The sequence below is a fragment of the Pholis gunnellus genome (genome assembly GCF_910591455.1).
Source record: "Pholis gunnellus genome assembly, chromosome: 8".
Classification (NCBI taxonomy): Eukaryota; Metazoa; Chordata; class Actinopteri; order Perciformes; family Pholidae; genus Pholis; species Pholis gunnellus.
Window position 1 is genome coordinate 7,653,616 of NC_136534.1, and position 23,764 is coordinate 7,677,379.

The 23,764-nt window shown below is 42.5% G+C and overlaps 1 protein-coding gene across 18 annotated transcripts in view; it reads left to right on the forward strand.

Moving 5' to 3' along the window:
• Window positions 1-23,472, forward strand: part of LOC306699623 (plectin-like) — a 122,492-nt gene extending 99,020 nt beyond the window's left edge. For 12 of the 18 annotated variants that reach the window (XM_079164303.1, XM_079164287.1, XM_079164288.1 and 9 more), the window contains 24 exons: window positions 293-386; window positions 812-966; window positions 1,071-1,398; window positions 1,492-1,569; window positions 1,672-1,833; window positions 2,016-2,120; window positions 2,230-2,325; window positions 2,415-2,540; window positions 2,758-2,910; window positions 3,025-3,179; window positions 3,426-3,552; window positions 4,076-4,259; window positions 4,364-4,387; window positions 4,904-5,061; window positions 5,863-6,041; window positions 6,133-6,271; window positions 6,477-6,833; window positions 6,924-7,007; window positions 7,105-7,209; window positions 7,335-7,433; window positions 9,234-12,587; window positions 15,096-22,173; window positions 22,375-22,491; window positions 22,663-23,472. In XM_079164303.1, coding sequence (XP_079020429.1) covers window positions 293-386; window positions 812-966; window positions 1,071-1,398; window positions 1,492-1,569; window positions 1,672-1,833; window positions 2,016-2,120; window positions 2,230-2,325; window positions 2,415-2,540; window positions 2,758-2,910; window positions 3,025-3,179; window positions 3,426-3,552; window positions 4,076-4,259; window positions 4,364-4,387; window positions 4,904-5,061; window positions 5,863-6,041; window positions 6,133-6,271; window positions 6,477-6,833; window positions 6,924-7,007; window positions 7,105-7,209; window positions 7,335-7,433; window positions 9,234-12,587; window positions 15,096-21,269 — 12,436 coding nt within the window. In that variant the 3' untranslated portion in view covers window positions 21,270-22,173; window positions 22,375-22,491; window positions 22,663-23,472. The remainder of the gene's footprint in view (window positions 1-292; window positions 387-811; window positions 967-1,070; window positions 1,399-1,491; window positions 1,570-1,671; window positions 1,834-2,015; window positions 2,121-2,229; window positions 2,326-2,414; window positions 2,541-2,757; window positions 2,911-3,024; window positions 3,180-3,425; window positions 3,553-4,075; window positions 4,260-4,363; window positions 4,388-4,903; window positions 5,062-5,862; window positions 6,042-6,132; window positions 6,272-6,476; window positions 6,834-6,923; window positions 7,008-7,104; window positions 7,210-7,334; window positions 7,434-9,233; window positions 12,588-15,095; window positions 22,174-22,374; window positions 22,492-22,662) is intronic. The other 6 variants (XM_079164290.1, XM_079164298.1, XM_079164300.1 and 3 more) reach the window with 1 other exon arrangement.
• The last annotated feature ends 292 nt before the right edge of the window (window positions 23,473-23,764 follow it).

The window sequence follows — 23,764 nt, forward strand, 5'->3', positions numbered from 1 at the left end:
AGCAGACAGGATGTCTTTGTCAAGAGGACATATTCGCCTCACTCTGCTCTGTTGAGTAGTCGGCAGAGTAATTTCAGGAGACACGATGGGCGAGGAGAGCTGACTGTCTCGTAGCTGTAACTGTAATCTTTCTAAAAGGGTTGAGGAATGGCATTTGTGAGTGACCCTCATAAATTGGAGTATTTGCTGCAACGCAGGTGGCCGTCAGTTTTGATTTTAAGCTTCTGTTGGTCTAAATGTAATGTGGTTGTCTAATTGAATGTCTTATTGATCTTAATTTTTTTTTTCTCAGACTCGAGAGGCTCCAGAGGATTGTCAGTAAAGTCCAGATGGAGTCGGGGTCTTGCGATAGCCAACTCAGCCACCTGGAGACCCTGCTGCAGACGGTGAGTGCCAACATTAGAAATACTCTTCAATGTGTGTTCACGAAGCAGAAAGAATCCAGATGATTGTTTGGACCTTGTGGCTTTTTTTAAAATTTTAAGTTAAAAGTTACGTTTTTTTCATACATATCAGTTATAAATTTGGTCTGTTTGAGTCGAAAGTACAGACTTTTTAAGCCTCTTTTATGCTATTTGGTCAGACATTTAAGAGAATAATGCACCTAAAATGATCTGCCAAATATGTCACACAAAGCTACAGAAAAGTAAAAGGAGATAAAAATGATAGGAATCTCCAGTATCCTTCAGGCAGGGAAGTGGCTGCTTATAAGTCCATCACTGTCACAAGCCTTTATATTCCTCTCTAAGTCGTTGGCATTTATAAAAGTAGATAAAAAATGCATGTTTTTAATTGTCTCTCATTCCTTCAGGACATTCGTCTGCTGAACGCGGGGAAACCAGCTCAGCACACAGCAGAAGTGGGGAGGGAGCTCGACAAGGCCGACAACACGATCCGCCTGCTCTTCAACGATGTGCAGATGCTCAAGGATGGGCGCCACCCTCAGGCTGAACAGATGTACCGCAGGTTGGTGCAATGTGTATTGCATTCAAGTGAACCTTTGACGCAGATCTGAATCCCCCCAAAAAAAGATCAGCATTATAAAAGTGCTGTGTTTCTCATCGCCACAGGGTTTACCGCATCCATGAGCGCTTGGTGAACTTGCGCACCGATTACAACCTTCGCCTGAAGTCCACTGTGACGACTGTGACGACCCAGATTCCTATTGGGCAGACCATCCAGCAGGGCTCCGCGAGGGTGCGGCCAGAGTTGGATGATGTGACCATCCGCTATGTCAAAGACCTCCTGGCGTGGGTGGAGGAGAACCAGCTTCGCATCGATGAGGGGGAGTGGGGCTCCGATCTGCCCTCTGTGGAGTCCCAGCTGGGCAGCCACAGAGGCCTGCACCAAACTGTGGAGGACTTCCGATCCAAGATTGAGCGGGCCAGGGCCGACGAGGTAGCACCGTCACCAGAAGGGATCGCACACCGTACGATGTTGTGCTGTTGATTTTAAAAGTATAACCTCTGTTGCATCTCTCGTTTATTGCAGAGCCAGCTATCTCCTATCGGCAAGGGCTCGTACAGACAATACATGGGTAAATTGGACCTGCAGTACGGCAAGCTACTGGTAAATATGTTTTTTATTTTAATCTGCACAAATTTCAAGTTACAATTGTAGGTGATTGAAAGCTGATTTTTAAACTCCTTGTATTTTTTATCTTTATTTCAGAACTCTTCCAAGTCCCGCCTAAAGAACTTGGATTCACTCCAGCACTTCATCAGCGCTGCCAGTAAGGAAATGATGTGGTTAAATTACAAAGAAGAGGAGGAGGTCAACTTCGACTGGAGCGACAGGAACACCAACATGACGGCTAAGAAAGACAACTACTCGGTGCGTTTTAGGAGTGGACTTCACATTCTGCGTTCACGTGCTTCAGTTTCTTAAATCTTGTCTCCAATTCCAGCCCATTGTGTAAATTATGTTTGGATAAAGTCATAAAATGAATGCACAGGAGTTTTTTTTTTTTTTCTCCTACCAGGATTGACATTAACTGTTTCATTTTGATTATTCAGGGGCTCATGCGAGAGCTGGAGCTGAGGGAGAAGAAAGTCAATGATCTCCAGGTCATAGGAGACAAACTTGTCAGGGACGGACATCCCGGCAAGAAGACAGTTGAAGTAATTACGCTAATAAGCCCAGCTGAACAGTGATAATCCACATGCTGTGTAAGAGCTACTGAGTGAGGCCTCCACTAATGCACCATCATGTCTTCTTTGTCTCTTTCAGGCCTTCACAGCCGCCCTGCAGACTCAGTGGAGCTGGATCCTACAGCTGTGCTGCTGTATTGAGGCTCATCTCAAAGAAAACACAGCCTACTACCAGGTATGGGACAGCTATGTGAATTCCAATAACCCTTATACGTCCATCAACATTCAGTGAGCAAAGAGTCAAATTTCCTGTCACCTTTGCAGTTCTTTGCCGACGTGAAAGAGGCTCAGGACAAGATGAAGAAAATGCAAGACAACATGAAAAAGAAATACAGCTGCGATCGCTCCACCACGGCCACACGGCTGGAGGACCTGCTGCAGGATGCTGTGGTGAGTGAGCACTGCTGACATGTGTATATCTAGCTGTACGTGCACACGATCGGGCCAGATGAGCTTCTTAAGAAAATGTCGGCGATGACTATTTTGATTCAGAAGCAACATTTTCCCCCTTTTTTTATTTAGTGCCATCAGAAAACTTTTAAACTTTTTTAATTTATTTTAATCTTGTTTATGTTTTATTCATTTAATCATATTTATTTTCCCCCAGGAGGAGAAAGAGCAGATGAATGAATTCAAGACCCTTGCGACCGGCCTGAACAAGAGAGCCAAGTCCATCATCCAGCTGAAGCCACGCAACCCCACCACCTCCATCAAAGGCAAACTGCCCGTTCAGGCCGTCTGTGACTTCAAGCAGCAGGAGGTCAGTGATCTGTGATTCGTCCATAGCAGCAGAGTGGTCAAACGTGTCGCGGAAACCTCAGCACGCCCTCTTCGATGTGTGTGTGTGACTCACCAATCGTGGATTGTGTTTCAGATCACCGTCCATAAAGGAGACGAGTGCGCGCTCCTCAACAACTCGCAGCCCTTCAAGTGGAAGGTCCTGAACCACTCCGGAGACGAGGCGGTGGTGCCCTCCGTCTGCTTCATGGTGCCTCCAGTCAACAAGGAGGCCGTGGACAGCGTGTCCAGGTGAGAACACTTGTGGACGAGCAGCAGGGTTTATGGGAAAAATGTTGGGGGGGGGTGGATGTAATGATAAATACATTTTAACTGGTAACCGATTTAGGAAGACAATTCTGTTTCTGTCAACCGGTCCAATCCAATGACACCAAATACATATTGAGTTTAAAACTAAACTGTAAATGGCGAAGACAGGTATAATCTCTGGAGTACCGTCTGCTTCTTGATTCTCACTGCGTTCCTCTCCTACTCCAGTCTGGACTCAGGTTATCAGCTGATGGTGTCTATGTGGCAGACGCTCCATATAGACATGAAGAGCTTGCTGTCGTGGCAGTACCTGATGAGAGACTTCACTCACATACGCTCCTGGAACATCACAATGGTGAGCGTGAACACTTCTTTACAAAAAATGTTAAATATAAAAATAAAAAAAGAGAGTTGTTCTATTCGGTGTAAACTTCATGAGCTGACCTGTATGTGAAAAGTGAGAAAAACAATACAAAAAGTATTTTATTTTATTTTTTTAAGAAATATTAAACAACATATAATCTCCTGCCAACTGCACTCATTTGAAAATAAGACCAAACCATGAGCTTCCATGAGCTGTAAATAGCTACTAGAATCTAAATAACTAAATGAAGGCTTGACGTCTGTTATTTTAAGAGCAGGCTGCGCAGGGAAGGGTTTTATTACGTTAAGTGTTTGGAATCACATTCAGTTACTGTAGGATGATTTTATAGCTCTGGAAAGAGTGCGCTAGCCGTGATACAATCAACAACGAAACCGTTTTGTTACCAAAACCCCAAAATACATCATTAAATCAAACAACAGCATCAACCTCCTCAGAATACGCAGAATAAATCCTGCCTTCTAATCCCTCCCCCGTTCTTCTCCGTCCTTTGCAGTTGAAGACCATGAAACCAGAGGAGTACAGGCTGATGATGAGGAACCTGGAGCTCCACTACCAGGACTACATGCGCGACAGCCAGGACTCGCAGCTCTTTGGCCCCGATGACCGCATTCAGATCGAGGGCGACTACACCAATTCCACCCAGCATTTTGACCACCTGCTCCGCTCCATGGAGAAAGGTAACTTTTTTTTTTCTCCAAACAACAAACGATTCATGGATGTATAAAGGGAATATACAATAAGTGACTAGCCACTTCACAGCATGTAATTGTTCACCTTTCAGGACTAAAGGTTGTTAGGCTCAAAGGTGAGTGATGTCAAGCCGGTCAAAGCTTTGGATGACCATTAGCGTGAATAGAGTAGAGTTCTAAGTGACCGCATGTTGGTTTGGTTCCCATGTTGCTTTTCTTCTTCATGTCATGCAGCCTTATCACCTAACGCTGTGATTACTTGTGTAGAAAATACTTGCTATGTACCGTATGTTATGACTGTACTTTAAATGGCGCTGCGTGTGTCGCGACACATAATGAGCTGCATGTATGATCGTGCTTTTGCACACGGCAAATACGTGGTAGATGTCGCAAAAAAACGGGATTCACGTGTGAAAGAGGGCAACACGTAGTTACACATCAACAATACCACACCATACTGTGCCATGTACACACAACTTGTATTTAGGCTGTGTGACAGTACTTTTTGTATCTACAGTATTCAGTATTTCTATGTTCTTGGCCCTCGAGTGCATCCAAACTCACTTCTTGCCATTTGATTTCATTCATCTTTTGTTTTGCTCTTCTAAAGTAATACATATGCTGCTACACAGGTCAACAGGATGAAACTCTGTGTAAGAACTACATCTCTGAGATCAAGGACCTGCGTCTGAGCATAGAGGACTGCGAGGCCGGGACTTTATCTCGCATCCGCAAACCAATGGAGAAGGAACCTCTGAAAGAATGTGTTCAGAAGACAGTAGACCAGCAGGTACTGTACATAGCAATGTGGCCATGATAATTACACTACATTACCATATTAATTAGACATCAGTGCCTATGGGCTTGAATCATGGCGTTGATGATTATCTCAAGGGCTTAGTTACATTAACTTTTCTTGTATTCTGACTTGAGGGGATGAAGTGGAAACGCGTACTAATATAATCTTTTCAATAGGACACATGCCTCAATGTAGTGAGAGATACTGACCCTCGGGACACTATTTGAGTATCATGTACTTGATTAGTTTTGTAAATAAGCCTGATGGCAACATCTATGGAAGTAAAGTATGGCTCTTAGCAACCCGCTGGCCCTAGAGGCAAAACAAATCCATCCACATAGAGAAAAGAGGGAAAGATGAAAGTAGAGGAAGGTAGAATGGGAATTCTGTAAGGGGCAGTGATAGGCAGGATTGGTGGAAAGAAGAACTAAACCACTCGGCACACTGTAGAATTGGAGTAAGAGCTTCAATCAGTGTAGCTCAGAGTGTGAAGATACCGCAGAGAATTGTAATCGCTTTAAGGTCTGGAATTTGTAGCAGTTCAGAGAGAGTTGCAGAGATTGCAGTACGACTTCTGGCTGCTTTCCTACAACGGCTGCTCAGGTGCCTGCTGATCTGAGACTGTTCATTTAAATTATAAAAGGTGCCTTGAAGCACATTTTTGGAATCTGCTCCTCATAATAGTCTGGTTGGGATTTCTTTGTCAGTTGATTGCTTTTCCCCCCCCATGCTTAAGAAGTTCTGACTCTTCTGACATTTTGCTAACTCTTGTTGTCTTCTTCTGTTGTGCAGAAAGTCCAGGTGAAGCTGAAGGGCCTCAAGAAGGAACTTGATAATGTGTCTGTGAGGACACAAGAGGTCTTGGCCTCCCCACAGCAGTCTGCCTCAGCTCCTGTTCTGCGCTCAGAGCTTGAAATCACCGTGCAGAAGATGGATCATACCCACGTGCTCTCCTCGGTTTATCTCGAGAAGTGAGTCCCCAGTCAAGTTAAATGAGAATGAAGAAATGCACTGATGCCCCTTTCCCTTGCTCATTTATTTACTTTTTGTTTCTTGTCCCAGGCTGAAGACTGTGGAAATGGTCATCCGTAACACACAGGGTGCTGAGGGAGTTCTCAAGCAGTACGAGGACTGTCTGCGTGAGGTTCACACCGTGCCAGGCGATTGCAAAGAAGTAGAGACTTACAGAACAAAGCTAAAGGTAAACAGCATATTTTTTTACTAGGTGTCAACTTCTTGTGGAGGAGAATTTTCTCAACTGATCGGATATTTGCATACAGGAAAAAATGCAAATCCTCCTATCAGCCAATTGAGAACTGTTCCCATTAAGTAGTTCAGCCTGACTGGTGATCTTGTCCTTGTTTGCGCTCTGCTGACTGGCCTTTCTTTTCTTATGAAATCTGCAGAAAATGCGAGCGGAGGCTGAGGGTCAACAGCCAGTGTTCGACTCTCTGGAAGAAGAGCTGAAGAAGGCCACCGCAGTGAGTGACAAGATGTCACGCGTGCACAGCGAGCGGGACGTCGAGCTGGACCACTACCGCCAGCTCCTGTCTGGTCTTCAGGACCGCTGGAAGGCCGTGTTCGCCCAGATGGACATCCGCCAGAGAGAGCTGGAGCAGCTTGGCCGCCAGCTAGGCTACTATCGTGAGAGCCACGATTGGCTGATCCGCTGGATTTCTGACGCCAAGGAAAGGCAGGAGAAGATCCAGGCTGTGTCCATCACCGACAGCAAAACTCTGAATGAACAACTGACCCAGGAGAAGGTATATTACCGCTTGATACTAACCAGCATTCTTATTTTGATTTATTTCAGGTGAGCTCAACTAATTATTTAAAACCCGTTTTCAAAACAGAAACTGCTGGAGGAGATTGAGAATAACAAAGACAAAGTTGATGAGTGTCAAAAATATGCTAAAGCATATATTAACACTATCAAGGTGAGCATAAACAACAACAACAGCTTTCGTTCATTATTGTAAATATTGTAATTTGGAGCAATACTAATGTATGGAGGATTACCTTTTTTCCATTCAGGACTATGAACTCCAGTTGGTTGCCTACAAAGCCCATATGGATCCTCTTGCTTCTCCCTTGAAGAAAACCAAACTGGATTCTGCCTCTGACAACATCATTCAGGAGGTTTGTTTCCGAGAACCCATGTTGGATGCAGCTTGAAGAACATAGCTTTGATAAAGGATGACTTAACCGTTAACTCATTTCACTGTAAATGACACAGATGTTTTCTTTGTCTCTCCCCGTATCAGTATGTAACACTGAGGACCCGGTACAGTGAGCTGATGACTCTGACTAGTCAGTACATCAAGTTCATCACCGACACGCAGCGCCGCCTGGAGGACGAGGAGGTGCGTGACAACTGGCTGAGGATCCCAAACAAACTAAATTCTAACATTAACCTAACCAACCAACCTAATAATAAACCAACCAACAAACGAGATCACCCGTCGATCACCGAAACACATGCATGCACGTACTGTTGTGTGTCACGCACACACACACACACACACACATCACATTAATGTACGGGTGACAAATGGTTCCTTTGCACTGGTTACGCTTGAAACATTGGTATGCTGTAGCTGATCTATATGCTGGAGAAGCATTCAGTAGTCATTATATCAGGACAAAAGGATTAATGATGTATAATGATATGATTAATAATATCACCAAATTAAGAATTGCAAACAAACATGATGCATGAGGTTTGAGTGTGTTTACATTCAAGGGAATATAGTATTTTATTAGATTATTCTTTCTGTTACATTGAGACGGTAACATTAATTCTCAATGCAGTCTAAAACTAGACTAAATAAATACAGCACACTGTGTGTTCGTATAGCTACCTCATCTCCATTCATTTTGCATATTGTGATGTAGGTTTAGAGTTAGGGGTTCTTTCTTTCACTACAATTCTCATTCCTTTCTTATCCTTCTGGCCACTTCCTTTCCTTAAAATCAAAATGTTTCAGCCTGGTTATCGTGGTTTTCAGTCCTCCTTTACCCCCTAAATTAACACAAGTTTAAAGTTTTACTTTCTTTTCTAACCCTAATGTTTTGTTTGTTTCTTTGCTCCTCTTAACTGCTTGCCAGTGCTTTGCCATGATGAATGCTTAACTTGTTTGAGCATTAAAGAGGTAAATTATTCACAGTGTTTCTACTGTATTTTTTTCATTTTTCACTCTTTCATCCTCACATCTGTGTCTCTCTCAAATGGCTTTTCATGGCATATTTATTTCCTTGCTTTCACTGCAGCCTTTTATAGAATTACAGTAGCTATCCACACTTCCTTACTCACACTATGTACTCAGTGTTCTTTTAAACCCACCTTACAGTGCTTCTTACACTTCCTGCATCTATAAACAGGTTTCGTCATCTGAACCTGTTATCCTTGACCTTGCCTTTCCTTTCCATTCCATGTTGTGGCAAATAGTGATTTAAAGAACCCCGAGTGCATGGATGAGATAAAAGCTAGTCTATGTGAATGGTGTGAAGCATTTAGTTCTTATTTTGAAAATGTAGTTTTATGTGAAACGACAGAAACCTACCAAAAAAACCTGAAAGTTATCAATATCTAAATAGTGACAATACCTATGTGTTGGAAATACTCTTTCATACAGGAAATGGCTTTTCCTCCCACTTATGCAATAAATATTGGAAAAAAAACATTTCAACAATTTGTTAAGAATCAAAGCTAAATTGTAGACATACAATATTATGTTGGAATCACAATTGTAAGGCAGTTTTGAAAGTTAGAAACAGCTACAGTTGCATGCCATATGGTTTTCTTGCTGTGTTGTGAAGTGATATTTTGTTTCCATACATTGATTCATTCATCCCCGTCATCCATTTGTTTCCTGAATTGCCTTCATTCATTTTTTTAATCGCATCGTGAATTTAACATCACTTTTATGAATGTGCATCTAATTTGTGTCCTGTGATTGATCTTTGAGCTAACATTAACATTAACATTGCCTTGGTAATACAGTACATTAAGTTGCTCTTATTCCGGTGTGGTTTGGCTGTGATTACTATAATAATTACAATTTTAATCCACACCATTTTGAGCTAGTTAATGTACAGTGCTACCTTTAACATGTCATGCTTGATTATAATCCTTTCTTTACCATTTGCCTCCACTAATGCAGAAAGTTGCAAAGAAACTCAAAGCAGAAGAGCAGAAAAAAATGGCCGAGATGCAGGCTGAGTTAGACAAACAGAAGCAGTTAGCTGCAGCTCACGCAAAGGCCATTGCCAAAGCTCAGAAAGAGGCTCAAGAGCTGAAGCTCAGAATGCAGGAAGAAGTTAGCAGGAGAGACACTGCTGCTGTAGATGCAGAGAAGCAAAAGCACAACATCCAGCTGGAACTGCATGAGCTCAAAAATCTGTCAGAGCAGCAGATCAAGGACCAAAGCAAACAGGTGGATGAGGCTCTTTACAGCAGGACCAAGATTGAGGAGGAAATCTGCCTCATCAGGATCCAACTTGAGACAACAGTAAAACAAAAGTCTGCCGCGGAATCTGAGCTCAAGCAACTTCGTGAAAGAGCAGCCGAAGCTGAGCGACTCAGAAAGGTCGCCCAGGAAGAAGCTGAGAAGCTCCACAAACAAGTCAAAGAAGAGACCCAGAAAAAGCGCATGGCAGAGGAGGAACTCAAATGCAAATCTGAGGCAGAGAAAGAAGCTGCTAAGCAGAAGCAAAAAGCTCTGGAAGACCTTGAAAATCTCAAGATGCAGGCTGAGGAGGCTGAAAGGCAAGTGAAGCAAGCAGAGATTGAAAAGGAGAGACAAATCAAGGTTGCCCACGTGGCAGCCCAGAAGAGTGCCGCGGCTGAGCTCAAGACCAAACAGAGCTTCTTTGTGGAAAAGACCTCGAAGCTGGAAGAATCCCTCAAACAAGAACATGGCGCTGTCCTTCAGCTGCAACAAGAAGCAGAACATCTCAAGAAACAACAGGAGGATGCGATAAATGCCAGAGAAGAGGCGGAAAGAGAGCTTGAGAAGTGGAGGCAAAAAGCTAATGAGGCCCTTCGTCTAAGACTCCAGGCTGAGGAAGAAGCTCACAAAAAGAGCCTTGCTCAAGAAGATGCTGAGAAACAAAAGGAGGAGGCTGAGCGTGAGGCCAAAAAGAGAACCAAAGCCGAAGAGTCAGCCCTGAAGCAGAAAGAGATGGCCGAGAAAGAGCTTGATAGGCAGCGGAAGGTAGCTGAGAGCACGGCTCAGCAGAAACTGACTGCAGAACAGGAACTGATTCGACTCAGGGCCGACTTTGACCACGCAGAACAGCAGAGATCCCTCCTTGAAGATGAACTTTACCGCCTGAAGAATGAAGTCATCGCAGCGCAACAACAAAGGAAAGAGCTCGAGGATGAGCTGGCCAAAGTGAGGAGTGAAATGGATATACTCATTCAACTTAAATCCAAGGCAGAAAAGGAAACCATGTCCAACACAGAGAGGAGCAAACAACTTCTTGAGGCTGAAGCCAGCAAGATGAGGGACGTGGCTGATGAAGCAAGCAAGCTTAGAGCCATCGCAGAGGAGGCCAAGCATCAGAGGCAAGTTGCTGAGGAAGAGGCAGCTCGTCAGAGAGCAGAGGCTGAGAGGATTCTCAAAGAGAAGCTGGCTGCTATCAGCGACGCCACTCGTTCGAAAACAGAGGCTGAAATCGCCCTGAAAGAGAAAGAGGCAGAAAACGAAAGACTCCGCCGTCAAGCAGAGGATGAAGCTTACCAGAGGAAAGCTCTTGAAGACCAGGCTAACCAGCACAAGCAAGAGATTGAGGAAAAGATCGTCCTACTCAAAAAATCATCTGAGGCTGAAATGGAAAGACAAAAAGCAATAGTGGACGACACTCTGAAACAGAGGCGAGTCGTCGAAGAAGAAATCAGAATTCTGAAGCTCAACTTTGAAAAGGCCTCATCTGGGAAACTTGATCTGGAGCTGGAACTGAACAAACTGAAGAACATTGCAGAAGAAACTCAACAAAGCAAACTAAGAACAGAGGAGGAGGCAGAGAACCTGAGGAAGCTTGCCCTTGAGGAGGAGAAGAGGAGGAGGGAAGCAGAAGAGAAGGTTAAGAAGATCACTGCTGCAGAGGAGGAGGCAGCCAGACAATGCAAGATTGCCCAAGAAGAGCTCGCTCGCCTGAAAAAGAAAGCAGAAGAGGCCAGGAGGCAGAAAGACTTGGCCGACATTGAAGCAGACAAACAGATTGTTGCAGCCGAACAAGCATCCCTAAAATGCAATGCAGCCGAGCAGCAAGCCCAAAGTGTCCTTGCCCAACAGAAGGAAGACAGCATCATGCAGAACAAGCTTAAGGAAGCATACGAGAACGCCAAGAAGCTGGCCAAGGAGGCAGAGGCTGCTAAGGAGAAGGCAGAGAGGGAGGCGGCTCTGCTTCGTCATCAAGCAGAGGAAGCAGAACGTCAGAAGGCAGCTGCTGAGAAAGAAGCTGCAATCCAAGCCAAAGCTCAGGAGGATGCGGAGAGGTTGCGGAAGGAGGCTGAATTTGAAGCTGCTAAACGAGCACAAGCGGAAAGTGCAGCACTCAAGCAGAAGCAACAGGCCGATGTTGAAATGGCAAAGCACAAAAAACTGGCAGAGCAAACTTTGAAACAGAAGTTCCAAGTGGAGCAAGAGCTCACAAAGGTTAAACTTAGGCTCGATGATACTGACAAACAGAAATATGTCCTGGATGAAGAGCTGCAGCGCGTAAAGGATGAGGTTGATGATGCTGTCAAACAACGGGGCCAGGTAGAGGAGGAGCTCTTTAAAGTCAAGGTTCAGATGGAGGAGCTGCTCAAACTGAAAATCAGAATCGAGCAGGAAAATCAACGCCTCATCAAGAAAGACAAAGACAACTCACAGAAATTCCTTGTCGATGAGGCTGAAAATATGAAAAGGCTCGCAGAGGATGCTGCCAGACTTAGTGTAGAATCCCAAGAGGCTGCACGCTTGAGACAGATTGCAGAAGACGACCTCAATCAGCAACGAGCTCTTGCGGAGAAAATGCTCAAAGAGAAGATGCAGGCCATACAGGAGGCATCGCGACTTCGAGCTGAGGCAGAGATGCTTCAAAGACAGAAGGACTTGGCTCAGGAGCAGGCTCAAAAGCTGCTGGAGGACAAACAACTAATGCAACAGCGTCTGGAAGACGAGACCGAGGAATACCAGAAGTCACTTGAAGCAGAGAGGAAAAGGCAATTGGAGATTGTAGCTGAAGCCGAAAAACTCAAACTTCAGGTTTCTCAGCTCAGCGAAGGCCAGGCCAAAGCTGAGGAGGAGGCAAAAAAATTCAAGAAACAAGCTGATGATATTGCTGCCCGTCTTCATGAGACTGAGATAGCCACCAAAGGAAAAATGACTGCAGTGAAAAAACTGGAATTGGAGAGAGCAAATACCAGCAAAGAGGCTGGCGATTTACGCCACGCAATCGCAGACCTAGAGAAGGAGAAGGCTAGACTGAAAAAGGAAGCAGAGGAACTTCAAAATAAATCTAAAGAGGTATTGTGTCAAAAATGGCATAACAGAGTAGTTTATGTCATTGTTAACTCTTTCTGAAAACTAACCCACTTCTTTCTTTACATTTCCTCTATTCCTTTCTCTTACTATACTAATCATGAAACCACATCTTTTAAATATGATTTTTACAGTGCACTGTGCTCATGCAGATCATATCCTGAATGTCCCCTCATATCCTGGAATGTTTCTTCATTTTGAGACATGCTTCCTATATCTGTTCCATTTCAAAACTCAAATTAATACAAATATGATAGTCCATTAGCAATTTAGCCAAAATGTTAAACTTATGTGTGATTAGAGAGATAACCTTGCATTATACTACATCCATATTGACAAGAACCCCAGACCTCTAGGAAGATTTTTGCCAGTGCTCAATGAGTTTTAAAGAAATGTTCCACTGCATTTGTCCTGGATGATAGCCAAACCTTAAATATAGGCTGTATTTGCAGGATTAAAAGACCAACCCATTAGTGGCTAAGAAAATGTTACCTTCATTAACCATCCCATTTGAAACAATGCCCAGATTTAATCTTGAATGCTGTGTTAAAATATGCAGAAATCTCCACCAAACTGGCCTCTACCCTGACAATTATATGTATTCGTACTTTTCAAGCAAGCAAAACTCATATGTATATGTTGGCGTCATTCACATCCCCCCCACCCCTCAGTTTATCCATCACATCTAGTGGAAGAGGAGAGAATTGCAATATATACGATACACTAAATTGGGAGCTTTGTTGATGGGATCATTAGAATCATTAGAATACAGAGAGGTAAAGTTGAATAACAGTGGCGTATTCCTTTAATATTTAACTATTTGAAAGGACACTATCCGAGATCCTTGCAAACAAATTATATGATGTGTCCTCCTGAATTCTGATCCTTGCCATTTACTATAAGTAATATATCAGGTGAATCTGTGTGTAACACCTTAGAATGTAACACAAGATTTTTGGTATATAGTTGGCAGTAAATTCTGATGCAACAAAATGTATTCTGTGTTGCAACACATCAAATAATACAAAAAACTCTACAATCAAAACAAGTGAGAGCATGCAAAACATTTTGCCAATTTATGGTTACCACAATTTGGTACAATATGTTATAATTTAATTGTCAGTTTGTAAAAGCTTTCGGATCTATACAAAAACTGGACTTCATTAAATCTAGTTCATCATAATCCAAATTGATCATGTCAGTGACTTTGCTCAACTGATTTGTAGCACTTCCAGGCAGAGTACTACGGTGGCCCTGAGAGCTCAACGCACAACAGAAACGCACTGCAAAAAGAGAAAACCCAACCAAATACAGAAAACATAACCAAAAACAGAAACCCAATGCAAGTACAGAAAACAACCAAGTATGGAAATGTGCTGCAAATTGAGACAACAACCAAACACGGAAACGTGCTACAAATATTGCAGCACACAACTCAATGGAGAGTGTTTCCAGGGGGTACTAAAAATGTATGCACACAGCTGGGGCACATGGCTGAGGCACGTATGTTGTTGCCGTGGTTTTTAGATTATGACATCATTGACGTTAGCTATTCGTCGATGGTGTTGGAAAATCAGCTTAAATGTAGTTACAATTGTTTGGTTCATTTTAACATTGAGATTGCAACATTCAGATATCGTTACTGCTGTTAACCTTGTGTTTGCCATTATCTTATTATTAGCCTGCCAATTCAAATAATCGGACAAAATACACACAATTAATTGTGAAACAGGGTTCCGTTATGTTAGCCGGCTAAAGTTATATTCAGAATTGTCACCAAGTACAGGACAAAAATAAATTGCAAATTGTTTAATTAATGGTTTAAAACAAGGCAAAATGGGTTTAATTTGTTTTCCTAATTTACAGTGTGTTGAGCTTTCAGAATCACTGTAGATTTACCTAATTCTTTTACAGGGTTCTTTGTAATTCTATTTCAGTCCAGTGTGACCTCCTAATAAGCAGAGCCACCAACAAATTCCTACTCACTTTACTTACTTTGCAGATACATTATATGAGGTTACACAGTCCACTCCACTCTTTTTAAAATGAAGATTGTCTCTAATTACATATACATTACATTCACAATTAATTGAAAGTGATAATCAATCTCATGAAGGTAATGTCTATGCAGACAAATTGCAGTCCAAATTCTTCTAGGCAGGACATTCACATCAAAATGTCTCAGAAAAAAGGGATTGTGACAATTTAATATAATCAATACATTTTTTTGCTCTGCATTTTTTGCTAGTTGAGGAAAGTCATTCTGGACTTATGTTTTATTTATATATATATATATATATATATATACAAAAGCTGCACAATCAAATTTGAACAATATTTTATCTCCCTATGCATAAGCAGAGTGCATTGTACAAATTGTATCCATTACAAATTAAATATACAAAATAAACAATTTCGATAAAGAAAATATGTACAGAATATGTTCTTCACCTATATGCCAATTGTAACTTACTTTTTCTATTTTTTTATCAGATGGCTGATGCACAGCAGAAACAAATTGAACATGAGAAGACGGTGCTCCAGCAGACATTCCTGACAGAAAAGGAGATGCTTTTGAAGAAGGAGAAGCTAAATGAAGATGAGAAAAAGAGGCTGGAGAGCCAGTTTGAAGCGGAATTAAAAAAGGCCAAAGCTCTCAAAGGCGAACAGGAACGCCAGAAACAACTGATGGAGGAGGAGAAAAAGAAACTCCACGCTACCATGGATGAGGCCCTCAATAAACAAAAAGAGGCTGAGAAAGATATGCTGAACAAGCAAAAAGAAATGCAAGAACTGGAGAAGAAGAGACTTGAGCAGGAAAGGATTCTTGAAGAAGAGAACCAGAAATTGCGCAATAAGCTGCAGCAGCTTGAGGAAGCACAGAAAGACCAACACACTAATAAAGTCCCTGACAAACAGCTCATCAGTGTTAAAACAGTTGAAACAACAAAGACTGTTTACAATGGACGAAATGCCAGTGATTTGGTAGACAGTGGGGCGAAGGAACCAGATCCTTTGGCTTTTGACGGCATACGTGATAAGGTATCTGCAAGCAGACTTCGTGAAGTTGGCCTCTTATCCAAGAAGGAGTTTGAAAAGCTACAAAAAGGCAAAACAACTGTTCAAGAGCTTGGTGAGACTGACAAACTTAAAACAACTCTGAGAGGAAATAATTGCATTGCTGGAGTTTTGACACAATCTAATGAAAAGATGTCAATCTATCAAGCATCAAAAGAGAAGAAGATTACTCCTGGCACAGCCATGATCCTTCTTGAAGCCCAAGCTGCCACAGGTTACATTTTAGATCCTATTAAGAACCAACAACTTTCTGTTAATGAGGCTGTCAAGGAAGACTTGATTGGCCCTGAACTGCACAACAAAATGCTTTCAGCAGAGAGGGCAGTTATTGGCTACAAAGATCCATACACTGGTGGAAAGATCTCTGTCTTTGAAGCTACGAAGAAGGGTCTGATCGAACGTGATCATGCCATCAGAGTCCTTGAGGCTCAGCTTGCAACTGGTGGCATCGTCGATCCTATCCATAGTCACCGTTTACCCAATGAAATTGCCTACAAACAGGGACAATATGATGTTGAAATGAATAAGATTATGGAGAAACCTTCAGATGACACAAAGGGATACTTTGATCCCAGCACTCAGGAACCATTGACATATTCTGAGCTAATGGCGAGATGCATTACGGACCCTGAGACCAATCTGCTACTCCTGCCAATCACAGACAAAGCTGCTCAGTGCTCAAGTATATACACAGAGGAGGAGACCAAGGATGTGTTCAGCAAAACCACTGTGTCTGTGCCATTCGGGCGATTCCAAGGAAAGAATATCACCATTTGGGAAATAATCAATTCTGAGTACTTCACTGAGGACCAGAAGAAGGACCTTCTCCGTCAATATAAAACAGGGAAAATCACAATCGAAAAAATCATTAAGATTGTCATTACTGTGGCAGAGAACAAAGAGAAGAAGAATGAGATTACCTTTGATGGTCTGAGAGCACCTGTTCCTGCCACTGAACTCCTGGAATCCAAAATCATTGACAAAGACCTCTTCAACAAATTGCACAAGGGCAATAAGACAGTTAAAGAAGTGTCTGAAATGGAGCCTGTCCACAAAGCACTGAAGGGTACAAACTGCATTGCAGGTGTAATGATTGACTCATCCAAGGAGACGATGTCCTTCTATCAAGCTATGAAGAAAGACATGATGAGGGCAGGGCCTGCCTTGAATATGCTTGAAGCCCAAGCAGGAACAGGCTACGTGGTTGACCCTGTTCTTAATAAGAAGTACACTGTTGATGAAGCTGTCAAAGCAGGTGTGGTTGGTCCTGAGCTGCACGAAAAACTGCTGTCTGCAGAGCGAGCTGTTACAGGTTTCAAGGATCCTTACACTGGGAAGACTGTATCTTTGTTCCAGGCAATGAAAAAAGATCTCATACCTAAAGAACAAGGAATCCGACTGCTTGATGCCCAAATGACCACTGGTGGTATCATTGATCCAGTAAAGAGCCATCACATTCCTCATGATGTGGCCTGCAAGAGAAATTATTTTGATGACGAAATGAAACAAATTCTGAACAGTCCCACTGATGAAACTAAACGCTTCTTTGACCCCAACACAAAAGAACATGTCACATACTCACAGCTCTTCAAGAAGTGTGTCACTGACAAGAAAACTGGTCTCCAGCTTCTGCCTCTTTCTGATGAAGCAATAAATGCAAAGGAGGAGCCAACATTAACTGATGCCCAGACGAAAGAGGCTATGACTCAGGCAACTGTGGCGCTTGACTCTGGACCATTTAAGGGCAGGAAGATGACCATATGGGACATCATCAACTCAGAATATCTCACTGAGGAACAAAGGCTTGACTTGCTCAGACAGTTTAGGTCAGGAAAGCTTACAATTGAAAGGATGATCAAGATTGTCATCACAATTGTAGATGAGAAAGAGGCCAAGAAACGAGAACAGTCCAGCTTCAAGGGCCTTAGAGCTCCTGTTCCAGCAGCCTCTCTGTATGATTCCAAAATCATTGACAAACCAACCTTTGACCTCCTTCAACAAGGTAAAACAACACCCAAACAAGTCAGTGAGAATCCTGATGTCAATAAATATCTCCAGGGCTCCGATAGCGTCGCTGGCATCTACCTGGAGCCAACAAAAGAGAAAATAAGCATTTATCAGGCTATGAAGAAAAAGCTCCTCAGACACAACACAGGTCTTTCACTTCTTGAGGCCCAGGCTGCCACTGGGTTTCTTGTGGATCCAGTGAGGAATCAGTGCCTGACAGTAGACGAGGCAGTGAAGTCAGGTCTTGTTGGTCCAGAGCTACATGAAAAACTTCTTTCTGCAGAAAAAGCTGTCACGGGCTATAAAGATCCTTTCACAGGCAACACAATCTCCCTCTTTGAAGCAGTGCAAAAAGATCTCATCCTGAAAGAACATGGCATGCCTTTGATAGAGGCACAGATGGTTAGTGGAGGAATCATTGACCCTATAAATAGCCACCGTGTCCCAACAGATGTTGCATATCAGAAGAACATTTTCAGCAAAGAAATTGCTAAGACCCTATCTGAACCATCTGATGATAACAAGGCTTTCTCAGACCCAGAAACCGATGAGAATGTTACTTACCGACAGCTCAAAGACAAGTGCAACAGAGATCCAGAGACAGGCCTGTACATCCTTCCACTCTCCAAGCCTCAGTCTCCAACTGTTGTGGAGAAGACATACCTCTACACAGAGGAACAAACACAGAGTGACCTGACCGACACCCAGATTGACATTCCACTCGAAGGCCTTGCTGGTAAGCCAGTGAACCTGTGGGAAATCATGAACTCAAATTTGCTTCCGGATCAAGAGAGGCAGAAGCTCATGGATGAATATCGCTCTGGTAAAATCACTAAAGAGCGGATGATCATCATTATTATTGAGATCATGGAGCAGAGAGAGATCATCAGAAGTGATAGTCCATTGTCATGTAAGACTATAAGGAGACGGATAACGATTGAGGAGCTCTACAATGCCCGCATCATTGACTTGGAGACTTACAACCTCCTTAAACAGGGCAAGAGGGACATCCGTGATATAATGGAGATGACCAGTGTGAAACAGTATCTCTATGGCACAGGCTGTGTTGCTGGGGTCGAAACAGACTCAAGCTCTAAGATAAGCATATACCAAGCAATGAAGAGAGGTTTTATCAAGCCAGAACTAGCCCTCAGCCTCTTAGAAGTACAAGCTGCAACAGGATTCATTGTCGATCCAGTTAAAAACGAAACACTCACGGTTGACGAAGCTGTTCGTAAGGGTGTTGTTGGCCCTGAGATCCATGATAAACTTCTTTCAGCTGAGAGAGCAGTCACAGGATACAAAGATCCATACAGTGGGAAAACCATATCTCTTTTCCAGGCCATGAAAAAGGATCTTGTTCCAGAGGATTATGCTCTGAAAATGTTAGAGGCACAAACCGCCACTGGTGGTATTATTGATCCAGAATTCCAGTTCCACCTGCCAGCAGACATTGCCATGCAAAGGGGTTACATCAACAAGGAAACCAACGAGAAGCTGACTGACAGTGTCATGGGATTCATTGACCCTGTCAATGACGAGGTCCTGTCATATGCACAGCTGCTCAAGAGATGCAAGTTAGATGGTGGGATGCGCCTACTCTCCCTGGGAGACAAGAGAGTGATGTTAGACGGTCTGAGGAAAAAGATCACATTAGAAGAGCTGCTCCGCTCACAGATTATTGACCAGGAAACTATCACTGAACTGAATGAAGGTCGTATTTCAATGGAGGAGCTTAGCATAAGATTATCAAGCTACCTTGTGGGCACAAGCTGTATTGCTGGTGTATTTGTAGAGTCCACAAAGGATCGTCTATCAATTTACCAGGCCATGAAGAAGAACATGATCAGGCCAGGCACAGCATTTGAACTCCTTGAGGCACAGGCATCCACAGGATATGTTATTGATCCCATCAAAAACCTCAGACTGACTGTCGGTGATGCAGTGAAAATGGGTATTGTAGGACCCGAATTCAAAGACAAGCTCCTCTCTGCTGAACGTGCAGTCACAGGATATAGAGATCCCTATTCAGGCAAGACAATCTCCCTGTTCCAGGCCATGAAAAAGGGGCTCATCTTGAAAGATCATGGAATCCGTCTCCTGGAAGCCCAGATTGCCACTGGCGGAATCATTGACCCAGAGGAAAGTCACCGTCTGCCAGTTGAGGTGGCCTACAAACGTGGCTTCTTTGATGAGGAAATGAATGAGATCTTGACAGATCCATCTGATGACACCAAAGGCTTCTTTGACCCCAACACTGAAGAAAACCTAACTTACCTCCAGCTCATGGAGAGGTGCATCACTGATCCTGACACTGGGCTGGTGCTCCTGCTTTTGAAAGAAAAGAAGCGGGAAAGGAAGTCCTCCTCAAAATCCTCGGTTCGTAAACGCAGAGTTGTCATCGTAGACCCTGAGTCTGGTAAAGAAATGACTGTGTATGAGGCCTACAGGAAGGGACTCATTGACCACCAAACCTACCTGGAGCTTGCTGAGCAGGAGTGTGAATGGGAAGAGATCACAATAACCTCCTCTGATGATACTGTCAAATCGGTTATTATTGACAGGAGGTCTGGCAGACAGTATGATGTTGATGATGCTCTTTCACGTGGCCTCATTGACCAGAAAGCCCTTGAAACATACCGAGCTGGACACCTGTCAATCACAGAATTTGCTGATATGCTTTCTGGAAGCACAGGAGGGTTCCGCTCACGCTCATCCTCCTTTGGTTCCACCACTGGTTCTACCTACTCCTCTCCCATGAGCCCCATACCCACCATTAAAGCACCTGCAGTCATATGGAATGATCCAGCAGAGGAGATTGGCCCTGTAGCTGGAATATTGGACATAGACACACTGGAGAAGGTGTCTATTACTGAGGCCATACACAGAAGCCTGGTAGACAACATCACTGGCCAAAGATTGTTGGAGGCCCAAGCCTGCACAGGAGGAATAATTGATCCCACAACTGGAGAGAGATTCTCAGTCACTGATGCAGCAGAAAAAGGCCTTGTGGATAAAATCATGGTTGATCGCCTGAACCTGGCTCAAAAAGCATTCAATGGATTTGAAGACCCCAGAACTAAAGTAAAGATGTCTGCCTCCCAGGCTCTTAAGAAAGGCTGGTTGTATTATGAAGCTGGGCAGCGTTTCCTTGAGGTCCAATATCTGACTGGTGGACTTATTGAGCCTGATGTCGAGAGCAGAGTGACACTCGATGAATCTATCAGGAAGGGCACAATTGATGCCCGCACTGCCCAGAAACTGAGAGATGTCGGTTCTTATTCTAAATACCTAACATGTCCAAAAACCAAACTGAAAATCTCCTTCAAAGACGCAATGGACAAGAGCATGGTCGAGGAAGGATCAAGCCTGAGACTTCTGGAGGCCTCCTCACAATCCAGCAAAGGCCTCTACAGTCCCTACAATGCCAGTGGCCCTGGATCTGCCATTGGCTCCCGGACTGGCTCGAGGACCGGATCCCGTACAGGCTCCAGGAGAGGCAGCATTGATGCTGGCTTCAACATGAACTTCTCCTCCTCCTCCTTCACATCCTCTTCAAGTGGCTACGGCCGCAGATACTGATTAACTAGTTCTGTTCCTAACAATAGCCCAAGTGTCTAATAATTAACAATAATAATGCACTTTACGGTTGCATTTTTAGTTACAGTAACAAAGAAAATATTATTTATTTATTCTGCCCTGCATGTTGTCACATCAAGAATTGCCAAGGCTATTGTTTTTTTTCAGATAACAGATGGGTACACATGTGCCTCATATATGGAGACATAATAGATATATATATATTATGTTTTATGTCTTTAGTACTAACTACCAAGTCAGTTTATATTTTTCAAAGCAAAGCATGACATTTCTGCTGTTTTTAAGTGACTTTATACTTTTCATTTTACACTTGTTAAAAAGTTGTAAACTTGTTCTTTCTGAAACTAATATATACTGTATGTATGTCAAACAGAGATATTTTTCCAGTATTCTTTTGAAATTCAAGGATATTTGTCTATTTTTTATCTTTTTCGACACGCCTACTTAATGAGATGCTGTATGTCGACGTAGTTCTAACGTTTTTTAACAGATTCTAAAATACTTGGATGCCTTCACATTTCTGGATGTTTGTATAGAGTATAGAGAAATGATGTGTTATGTTTTATGTTAAATGTTGTCTGGGTAACTAAATAATATACCGAGTAAGAATACACCTGAGACACTACAAGAATACAAAAAAAAGACATGCCAGAATTAAAATTATGCAGACTATTCTGAAACCGGTTTCACATCTGTCATTTTTTTGTACTCATGCCCATTTATATTTAGTGGACTTTTGCATCCTTTGGGTTCATTGTTTTACACACTCCCAAGTTTTAGATTCTATATATTAACCATCAGTCAAGTGTTCCTGGTTAATCCCAAGATGATGTCAGACTTCATCCTGCTCTCCCATACAGACCTGCGTCCTGTTCTTTTGATTCTTGTAAGTTGAATTTTTTTGTTTTGTTTTGTTGTCTGATTTCTTCAATTTATTTTGATCGCATCTCAGAGTCTAGATAATTTCCTTTATTTAGGCCATTTTCCCTTTATCCCACACATGGTGATATCACTAGTGAACTGTTACTATTCAAAGTTCTCATTGCTGCTAATTGACAGGTTTTTTTTGTCATCTTGTTTCTGACAGCTGCCTCAGTCCAACAGAATCCGACACATGGACACAGATACTGAGTTGGCCGCAGCATACAATCCTCTCAACTTGGATGGATTTGTGAGTCCATGTCATCCTCACGCAGTTGCACAGGTACAGTGTGTTACTGTTTTTGAAAACATTGTCATTTTCATTTCATTTGCTAAAGATGACGCTAAGTTTCATCAACATTTGTTTGGCAATTTTCATTTCATTTCTATTTTTCCCGCTGCATGGTTTAGTTTATTTTGATTTTAATTTATAGCTATTTTCTTTTATTTCTAGATCTGCCATTGAGTATATCTTTTCTTCCATTGCACATCCCATTTGAAGAGAGCTGAGGCAGAGTCAACCTGAAACCATCTTGGGATACCTTTCTAGGAACACTTTTCATTCATTACCTTTTTTTTTATATATTTATTATTTGAATGCTAATAGTGATATTTGTGTGGTCATATCCTTTTTTTTGAGAGAGAGAGAACGCTCCCAAACATACACACATCTGCATGTGTAGTATTTCTTTTAAATTGGCATGAACAGTAGTGGTAGAGCAGCACATCTTCATTTAGCTGCTCTTAAGTCCACTGAGTATATTTTTGTATTATCTCTCTGTAAATCCAGTCCTACCAAAGTGCTCAAAAGATACATTGACATGTTTGATACAGCAGCAATTTGCATGAATGTATGTGTTGTATCAAATGAACTCATATCAGTTGATTTGCCATTGATTTTCTTTGCAAACTGAGAAAGAGCTTGATGCTTTATTTTGCCTATAGTTGTTTTTCCACAAGTATTTCTGTTCTGTATCTCTAAAGTGTTTTACCTCTGTAAATCTTTTTAATTTGTTTTCATTAAGTTTTTGATTAATTTGCCTTGCATGTTTTACCAACCGTATAAAGGATTTTGGGGGATAATGATGATGTAAAATAAAGAAAACTGTAGCTGTGCTGATTTAATTGTTTTTGCAACATATCATTTCACAAACCAACTGGTTTGTTTTGCTTCGGGGTTTTGCTTTGAATGATGTGGTGAGTGGATTATGCTGTAAGTTCTAACCATTAACTCTATGTTGTAAATAAATACGCTCTGAAGAGGTCCTCTTGTCATTGATACATCAATACCCATGCATCTGAAGCTATTTTTAGAGTAAAACGTGCTTTTTAGTGCCGCTTTCTTAAATTACATATAGGAGCAGTAATGACACACTAGAAAACAAAAGTAAGACACTTCACATAATGCCTATTTCCCATCCCTCCATGGTCAATCACAACATTAGAGCACCACAGCTGTAGAGCAGCTACTGTCGGGGTTGCCACGCCTCCTAGAAAACTGTTGACCAATTTTTCAGCCACTGAGAAAAACATGGAAAGTGAGAGACAAAGCAAAA